The sequence below is a fragment of the Microcaecilia unicolor genome, unplaced genomic scaffold (genome assembly GCF_901765095.1).
Source record: "Microcaecilia unicolor unplaced genomic scaffold, aMicUni1.1, whole genome shotgun sequence".
Taxonomy (NCBI): Eukaryota; Metazoa; Chordata; class Amphibia; order Gymnophiona; family Siphonopidae; genus Microcaecilia; species Microcaecilia unicolor.
The window spans coordinates 194,788-204,761 of record NW_021963110.1 but is presented as its reverse complement, the minus strand read 5'-3'; the positions used below and the strand labels follow the sequence as shown (position 1 = coordinate 204,761).

The 9,974-nt window shown below is 42.0% G+C and overlaps 1 protein-coding gene across 1 annotated transcript in view; it reads right to left on the bottom strand.

Moving 5' to 3' along the window:
- Window positions 1-7,020: 7,020 nt before the first annotated feature.
- LOC115458943 (regulating synaptic membrane exocytosis protein 1-like) overlaps window positions 7,021-9,974 on the bottom strand; it is a gene marked incomplete at its 3' end in the record, with an annotated part of 175,465 nt that continues 172,511 nt past the window's right edge. Inside the window, exon 8 of the mRNA XM_030188802.1 lies at window positions 7,021-7,160. Within this exon, the coding sequence (XP_030044662.1) occupies window positions 7,021-7,160 (140 nt within the window). The remainder of the gene's footprint in view (window positions 7,161-9,974) is intronic.

Genomic DNA, 9,974 nt, shown 5'->3' with positions numbered 1-9,974 from the left:
AGGATGAGACAAATGTTTCAAGTTTATTTATTTGCTATTCTGTCCATTGAGTGCCTTCTGAGTGATGTGCAATCTCTAAATTATCTAATCATTCTAATATAATTAATGAAAAGGAACATCATTGACAGGAAAGATCAGAGAACAGATAACTGAATTGCTGTGGTCTCCGGGCTCTCAACCAGTCCATGCACCTTTTGCATTAGTAATTAAAATTATATTTTCAGGCTATGAAGAAAAAGCATCTCTTAAGTCCAGAATACAATTTTGTTTTTGGAAAGGACTCTGATCTGAGTTGGGCTGAAAGGGTGCTCCATGATCTAGGGCCAACTACACTAAAAATTATTTTTCTGATATAATTAGAAACACCCCTATTCAGCCGGCAGCAAGCAACACTTTTCACTTTTGCCATTGTCCGGCAACCGGCATTGAATATCCGGTTTCATTTTGAACAATGCAACTTAACTAGTTAAGCTGATATTCAGTGCTAACCAGTTAAGTGTTAGGAGTTAAAGATATGCTTGCTATTTAAACTGCTAAACATAGTTCAGCGATGAATATTGCACCTAACCAGCCATGTTGTGTGATCTAGCCGGTTAGTGGTTAGCTGCTAACAGCAGATATTCAGCGGGAGATAATGGTTATCTCCCAATGAATATTTGTGGTTAGGAGCAAAAACACTATTTAACTGGCCAGGAGCCATTCCTAGCTGATTAAATTTATTTTATTTATTTATTCTTATATCCCCACAATTATCTAAAAACAAGTTTTGGTTCAATGTGGCTTACAATTAACAGCAAAAATTACAATTGTGTTGTACAGTTACATATGAGTAATGAACATCAGTTACAGATTCATTAACCATAAAACTTCTCGAAAAGGTAGGTTTTTAATTCTTTTCTGAAATGAAGGTAATTTGTAATACTTCTAGTATTCTTGGGAATTGAATTCCACCATTTAGAATCCAAATATGTGAATCTAGCAGTATAAACAGACTTGTAAAACTATGTTTCTACAGTTGGATAAATGAAGTAGTAAATAACCTCTGGTTCCAAGACTTGCATTTCTTGTTGATAACTGTCACAGTTGTGGCCGGGCCCTTATTTTCAGACCTACTGTTTCTCTGTATCTGGCTCTGTGACCTCTCCAGTCTGTCTTTTTTCCCATTGTTGTTCTTCCTGTAAGCCAAGCCTCGCTTTGGTCTCCCTGCTTCTGCTTCATTTCCTGTTGTCCTTCCTGTTAGCCAAGCCTCGCTTTGATGTCCCTGAAGCCAAGCCTCGCTTTGGTCTCCCTGCTTCTGCTTCATTTCCTACTTGTGACATCATCAGCCTACTCCTTTATAAGGACCCAGGGAGCTTTCCTACGTTGCCTTTGCAAGAGGTCTCTTAATCTTGTGTTACCTGTTTAGAGCATTTCCCTGCTTGGTTTTGTTTCTGAGAATCTGGCTCCTGAAGGTCTGTTCTGTGTTTCTTTGAGTCTTGTGTTTCAATGCTTTGCTTTGTTTCTGTGTGTTTGCTTTTGAACCTTGATCCTGAAAGCCTGGCTCTAGAGCCACACCCTGCCCTTGGTGTCTGTATCTGTTTGACTCTACCCTTGGCTCCTGCGTTTAGTCTAGCCCTGCTTTTGACTCTTGCTATAGTTAAGCTCTGTGTTTAAGCCAACCTCTGTGTTTAGCCAAGCTCTGTTTCTGTATTCCCTGTTCTGTTTCCTGTGTGTTTGGTTCTTGTCTGTTTATTCTGAGAGTCTGTAGAAGCCAGCGGCGGCCCTGATCATTTCACTGCTATACAGCTGTGGCTGCCTCTCAGTCTGCCTGGCCTTTCCCTTTCCAGCTGTGAGTAAGCACATTGCTTCTTTGTTTGTTCATCTTCCCTTAGTCTGCTTAATCCTTTGCCTGCTATGTTTGCTTCCTGGCTCTTGAACTCTGTTTCTGCCAAGTTCTGTTCCTGTTGTGTGTTTGAGCCAGGTTCTGCCCCTGCTCTGTGTTTGAGCTAGTTCTGTTTCTGTTCCCTGTCAAGCCAAGTCCCTTTCAGAATCCTGTTTCAGTCAAACCAAGCCAGGCCTGTTCCAGAATCCTGTTCTAGCCAAGCCAAGTCTGTTCCAGAATCTTGTTCCAGCCAAGCCAAGTCTGTTCCAGAATCCTGTTCCAGTCAAGCCAAGCCAAGTCTGTTCCAGAATCGTGAATCCTGTTTGAGAATCCTGAATCCTGTTCCAGCCAAGCCTGTTCGAGAATCCTGAACCCTGTTTGAGAATCCTGAATCCTGTTCCAGCCAAGCCTGTTCGAGAATCTTGAATCCTGTTTGAGAATCCTGAATCCTGTTCCAGCCAAGCCTGTTCGAGAATCCTGAATCCTGTTTGAGAATCCTAAATCCTGTTCCAGCCAAGCCTGTTTGAGAATCCTGAATCCTGTCCCTGCCTTGTTTATTGTCTTGCTTCTGTTATTCTTGCCTAGCTCCTACCCTGTCTTGCCTGTCTAGTTGTGCTTTGTCTTGTCTGTTTCAGTCTAGTCCTGTTCGGATCCAGTTCTTGCCTTGCCCTTTTCTGGACTCAGTTTTAATCTACTTCCATGTTTTGCCTTGTCTTGCATTTCTGGGTTCCAGTCCCAGTTTTAATCCAGTTCAGAGTCTTGCCTTGTCATGTCTGGGCTCCATTTCTGGTCCTTTGCCTTCTTTTCCTTGCCTCGTCTGGATCCGGTTCTTGTGTTGTCCATTGTGTTTAGTTACCTCTGTCCTGCCTTGTTTAGTCTGTTAGTTTATCCTAGTGCAGTCTGTTCTGATTGCTGTCTGTGCCAGCCCTGGTGATTTGTCTGCCAAAGCTCCAGCTTTGGTCCAAGGGCTCACCATTCCTGACAGTTGTGACAATAACTCAATCAAGTTTAGCATATATTCAGGAGACATTCAGAGTAGTATTTTGAAAATTAGAGTGATAATGTTTTGAAAAATAATCTGGCTTTAATTGGGAGCATTACAAGCATTGTGGTTACTCTTTCATATTTTGACTTTTGAATATCAATCTCACTGCTGTGTTGTGAACAGTCTGCAGTGATTTTAGTATGTTTTCTTTATACCCCACATATACTGCGTTACAATAGTCTAACTGGGTCAATATCAACGACTGAACTAAAAGATAAATGATTGTCTGGGGAAATAATCTCTAATCCTTCTCAGTTCCACAGAGTTTTGAAACTTTTGATATGACTTCTGAAACTTGATTTTCAAAAGAAAGATGTTTATCAAAATAATACCTAAGATTTTTAGTTGTGTTTCAATTGGGTATGTTTGTTGGTCAATTTTGGAATATTGGTTAGAAGTGGGATTGTGTGACCTAGACATAACCTGGAATTTGTTTTTATCTCTATTTAGTTTAAGCTTGAACATTGTAGCCCAGTTTTCCATAAGGTTTAGATCATTTTTAACCTTGTCCAGTATCTTTGAGATATCATGAATATCGGGCCCCAAGTAATTGGTGCTGACTTGTTCTGAGCATCCTACTTGGAGGATATGGAATCGGAAGATGTGATACAAAGAGCTGTTAGCTAATGAATTTTATAGACCAGTAATAGTATTTTTAATATAATGCGGTGTGACAGAGATAACCAGTATGTTTGTTTTAGTAAAGGCATTACGTGGTCATATTTTTTGGCTCCTGGGATAAGTTTTATAGCAATGTTTTAAATAAGTTGAAAATGTTATAGAGATAGAAATGATAAACACACAGAACAGACCTTCACAGTTCAAGAAGACTCAGAAGACACAGCAAAGGAGACGAAAAAAATCGCAAGACGACACTATTGGGCTCATTTTCGAAAGAGAAGGACACCCATCTTTTGACATAAATCGGAAGATGGACATCCTTCTCATCAGAAACATTCAAATCGGTATAATCAAAAGCCGATTTTGGACGTCCCCAACTGCACTCCATCGCAGGGACGGCCAAAGTTCAAGGGGGCATGTCAGAGGCATAGCGAAGGCGGGATTTGGGTGTGCCTAACACTTGGACGTCCTTGACACATAATCGAAAAAAACCAAAGACGTCTCTGACGAACACCTAGACGTTTTCACTCGGACCTGTTTTTCTTACGACTAAGGTACAAAAAGGTGCCCGAACTGACCAGATGAACCACTGCAGAGAATTGGGGATGACCTCGCCGTTACTCTCCCAGTGGTCACTAACCTCCTCCCACCCTCAAAAAACATGTTTAAAAATATTTCATGCCAGCCTCAGATGTCATATTCAGGTCCATGACAGCAGTATGCAGGTCCCTGGAGCAGTTTTAGTGGGTGGAGTGCACTTCAGACAAGGCGGACCCAGCCCCATCCCCCCCCACCTGTTACATTTGTGGAGGAAACAGCAAGCTCTCCAAAACCCACCACAAACCCCACTGTACCCACATCTAGGTGCCCCCCTTCACCCGTAAGGGCTATGGTAGTGGTGTACAGTTGTGGGTTTGGGGGGCTCAGCACAGAAGGTAAGGGAGCTATGTTCCTGGGAGGCAATTTATGAAGTCCACTGCAGTGCCCCCTAGGGTTGCCCTGTTGGTGTCTTGGCCTGTCAGGGGGACCAGTGCTCTACAAAATGCTGGCTCCTCCCTGGCATTTGGTCATTTCTGACATGGACTGTCTTTGGTTTCAAAAATCACTGAAAATCAGAAACGTCCATGTCTAGGGATGTCCATCTCTATAGGACTATCAAATTTAAGGATTTGGACGTCCCTGACAGTATTTTTGAAACTAAAGATGGACATCCATCTGGTTTTGAAAATACGGGTTTCCCTGCCCCTTAATCGGGATGTTTTACAAGGACGTCCAAATCAAAACTTGGACGTCCCTTTCGAAAATGCCCCTCTATGTGTTCAAAGATTTTATTGACATCCAGAGAAAGTGAGTAATCTGATGGATATGTGTTGAAAACAGAGACAAAAGAGTCAAAGATGACCCCATGGTTTCCAGCTGAGAAGATCGGGAGGATGACAGTATTATTCACAGAAATAGAGAAAGGGGAAAGATAAGAAGCTCAGTCTTGGCCACATCCTGTTTCTGATAGTGATAGGACACCCAGGCAGTAATGTCGACAAGCTGGCTAAGACTTGGCCTGGATTTTGGTTAAATTTCTGGTGGGGAGAGGTAGATCTTGGGGGAGTCATCAGTGTAAAGACGTTACTGGAAACCATGAGAGATCAGAGCACTAAGGGAACAAGTGTAGAAAGAGAAAAGATGGGATTCCAAGACAGATCCCATCAACAGATAGTGGGATCACAGTGCAGGAGAATCCCCTGAAGCCTGAGCGAGATTTGAAGAAAGCCCAGGACACAAACAGAACCCCCAAGAGATGGGGACAGGACCTTGGAGGTTGTCAAAAGAGATGAGTGAGAAGAGGATGATAAGTACAGGAGTGTAGAAAGCTAGTAATGGGGAGTGAGTGAAAGAAGGGTAGAAGTGTAGTAATAAGAAGTGAGTGAAAGAGAAGGGAATAAAAGGCCAGGGAAGGAGAGGGACAGGAGATCTAGGCGGAGATGGAAAGTTGATAGGTAAGTGAACCATAGGTGAAGGGACTGAAAAGTTACAGGGTGTAGTGCTTGGCAAAGATATGCAGCGTCGACAAATTGCCAACTTGTAAATATCAGCCGGAGGCAGTAAGGTAGTCTCCACTCAGGATGTCACTGTATGCCTCATAGAATGGAGCCCATAAGGACTGAGCAGCCTGCATCCCCATAAGCAAATAAGCTGACATGATAGTCTCCTCTAGCATCTAGCAATCGTGGGCTTAGAAGCCATGAGGCCAAGCCTCTGTTTACCAAAAAGCAGTCTGTCTGATATGCGAAACTTTTGAAAACTGTTGATCAGTACCTACTCCTTGATATGCTATCAATGGAGTAGGTAATGATCAACAGTTTCAAAAGCAGCAGATAGGTAAGAAGGATGAGAATTGATAAATAACCTTGGATCTGGTCAGGAACATGTCACTGGAGACTTTAGCAAGGGCTATTTCTGTAGAATGTAGAGAGTCAAAGACAAATTGTAATGGAACAAGAATAGCTTAAAATGAAAGAAAGTCAAGACAGTAGAGGTAAATAGCATGTTCCAGTAGCTTTGATGCCAAGGGGATGCAGATGGCTAGGTCCACCGAAACACGGACCGTGTCGGGTCTGTAATGCTGGTGCTTTCAGTAAAGATACTTTGACTTCATTTCCAAATGGATGCAAACGTCAGAGAAATTATTTAAGCAGAAGCTCTGAGTATTCTGTGGTCCTTCAAGATGAATTCAGGTTTCCAAGTACAAGCCTCTGGGTTTTGTGAAGGAATAAGCATCTGAAAACAGTTTGTGATGGGTTCTAGAAGAATCTGGAAGGGATTCCTAGAGTAAAGGAGTACAAGACACACACTGCATTGCTGTTAGGGTTCATTTTTTCTAAGTGGTTTCTAGAAGTGGAAGGGACACAAAGGATCCAGTTGCTCAAAGAATTTAAAAAAATAAGGAAAATCTTTGGCTAAGAAGAAGTGTGCATCAGTTTCTTTTGTTGGTTACTGGAGTCTAGGAAGAAAGGAGAGAGATCTATTCTGCAGCCTTGCAAGAGAGAAGGAGAGTCAACAGTTTGGAGTCAAGGAGATTCAGATAGAATGTGGAATCTATAATATCCAAGGAAAAATCTCTGGAGTAAACTGGAAGGGTACATAAAGTCAAGGGAGTCTTCTGTGTGTTATAAACTGTTTCAGACACTGTACGTTTACTGTACAGATATCACCAGAAGAAAATGTGTTCTTGTCGATTACTACTCAGTAAATAATAAATCCAAGTGTATTAATTTGGAACAACACAGTCTGGCATAGCTTTATCTATATTTCAAGATTATAGATGCACATCAACAGCTCTATTGGCCCAGAAGCAGAACTCCCTCCTACCAGAGAAACCTTAGGAAACTCCATGGAGTGCAGTATGGGTCAGCATCTTCCAGATATACCTATGAGAAACTGGAAGGATGGTTATACAAGTAATTAATGTAGTATCTAGGACTATGTCACTACTGACCTGAAGGACTTTACCCAGTGGACTTTCGTCAAAAACCAGTGACTGCTGGTATAATGGATCAAGTGTCTTCCGTGCAATTCTAGTTTTCTTCTTTGCAATGCAGGCCCCGTTTTCTAGCAGATACACTTTGACATATGGAGCTAGAAAAAGCATCAGGTGCAACTCAGTAATTCCTTTCATAAAAGATTTTAGAATTACATGTTTTGATCTTTGCAGCTGTCCGGGTCATGCCACATCCAGGCAAGTGGAACCGACGTTTCCATATCCTGAAGAAAGCCACAGCATGATGGCTGAAACATCGGTTCCACTTACCTTGACCACCTGGACAGCAGCAATGATCATGACACCAGCCGCAGAAGCCTAATAGAATATTACATTGTTTGTTTTCTCTCTTTAAAAATAAACAACAAATTAATTTCTCAACAAATGCAGAGCAAAAGACAGTAGTTAATCAAGACATGTTAATGGATGCCTGAAGCACATAGTTGTTAGAGCTTCGATCTTCAATCTCAGTCCTCAAGGGCTGCCCACAGGTCAGGTTTTCAAGATATGTATAATGAAAATCCATGAGAGATTTACATGCCTGCTATCTCCACTGTATGCAAATGTCTCATGCATAATCATGAGGGATATCCAGGAAATCTGACCTGCGGGTGGCCCTCAAAGACTGGGAATGAAGACCAAGATACTAGAGAGTTAATATCTGTAAAACACACAGAACTATAGCATGTACATCTCTGATTGGCCTTGCATCACAGTGAGATTTGTTGCCATAAAATTTGTCAAACTACACACCAAAATGATAACTCACACAAAATAACCTTTGGTAATAAAAAAAAATCTAATCACACTATTAAATTACTTAGGAACCAATGAGGACCATCAATCTCAAGGATTTCAGATGCTCATATCTAACATATGCACATGTATCATTTTTAGAAAACCTCATTTAATCATTTAGTCATTTCTAAACCATTTTAAATTCAAATACATTAACCTCTACAAATCCACTCAGTCCATGTCAGCAAACTTCTCAGATGGACCTATATTATGAGCACAGTATCTCTGAATTGCCTTAGGGAAATTCAAAACTTACTCCACCAAGTGAAACGGTGTGTTACTTCTGCCTTTGATATCTAAAAATTAGAGCATTCTTGGGTCTATAAATAAGAGTAATCAGGATTGGACTGACCACTGGGAGAACTGGCATTAGAGAAGTGCAAACAGGGGGCTCCACATCTGCCTGATTCGGAGAGAGGCATAGCCTGTTGGTGGGCTTTGGGTGTCTTCTTCCACATTTCTGCCCTGGGTCCCATAATGTCTAACAACAGTCGTGCCACTGGGTGGACTCAGATTTGGTACAAGGCAGCATGATTTGGTAGTTGGTCTGATAGGACAGTCAGCTTCTCTAAATAAGAATCAGCACACCTGGTGTGGGATCTCGATCACCCATGAAATTCAAGGCATTTTGCTTTCCATCTCTCCAAAACAGCAGATTCAGAGGGGGCAGGGCAATGGAGGTTTTGGGCATATGTAGATGCTCAGGGTCCTGCACCTGCTGTGCTGAGTTGTGTTTAAAGTTTCTGACTGTTGTGATGGTGCCACTCACCAAATTATGTCACACCAGGTGGAAGGGAATAGGGAAGATGCTAGATTTCTTAAGGGGTAGATAAGGGAAAAACTGTACAATTAGGAGGGGTAGGGAAGGGGAGAGGCTGGACACTTGAATGGCAATTCTATAACTGGGTGACCACATTTACATACCCCTTGCTTGCATTAATTTACAGAATATTAGCACAAATGCATAAAAGTACACTTACCCACAAAAGTGCTAGTAGGGAGCCTAAGCACTATTCTGTAATGGTTCGCATAAATGGCATAGCATGTAAATGCAAGGGTGTGTGCACATATATAAGTTATATGTATCTCTCTCACATTTAGGCACCCGAAAGTGTAAGGTGTGTCTATACTGGGTTAAGCTAGTATTTTATAACAGAATCTGGGTACCCAGATGTTGTTATAGAACAGGCTTTCACCACATGTCTTCAGAGTGCCTATATGGAGGCACCCAGTTAGAGAATTGCCCCCTTAGGGTGTAAGGAAGGGATAATGGTGAACATGAAGGGGACCTGCCTGGTGAGGGCATATGGCTGAAAGTTTGCCTAAAGTATCAATTACCCTTCAGTCAGCCTTGCCACAAATCAAAATATGGCAAATAGGAGGAGAGCCATGAAGGAGACTGGAGCAGAGAATGCTGGGGCTGGGCCCTGCTGAAGGAGGGCTGGAATGGTCTGAGGGGGCATAAGTTTCACTGTGCCTGGATTTGCAAACTCCACTCCTGCAATCATGTGCGATGAGTTCCGCTGTCACTGGTTTTCAGAGCTCACTGGAGGAGGAAGCCTAGGCCAAAAGTATCACAAAACAATGAGACAGTGCAATGGAAGTGGAGCAGACCCCGGGTGGAAGGAGTCCAGTGCAGACTCCAGCTAGACCTCAAGATGTGGTGAAGGTTGGAGGTACTGGTTTTTTTTTTAGTAATGCTTCCCTAATTTTCCCAAGTACACTCTTGAATAGACATTAAGACATATCTCTAGAGATCATATGGTTGCTATCTTGGACTTTGGAAAACCGCTTTTTCCATTTTTTTCATGATTTAAGCTCACCAGTTAAAACTGTAAAAGTAAAGTATTATTGCATGATGCTGAATTTAATAAACTTAATTTGAAGGTGGGCAAGTTGGAAAACCTGAATCAGAGTTTTTCACAGCTTTAATGACACACAGTAACATACAGTCATATAGCTTTACAAGGTGCATATGTTGCGTACACACCCCGTGTCAGCGCATCTACCGCACTCCCTCTTTTCACTTGGCGTTCATACCGAACCTCATTGCGACTTCTCAAAGGCGTTCAGCACTTTTTACACTAGATTGTGGAAGTAAGTCACTGTTATAT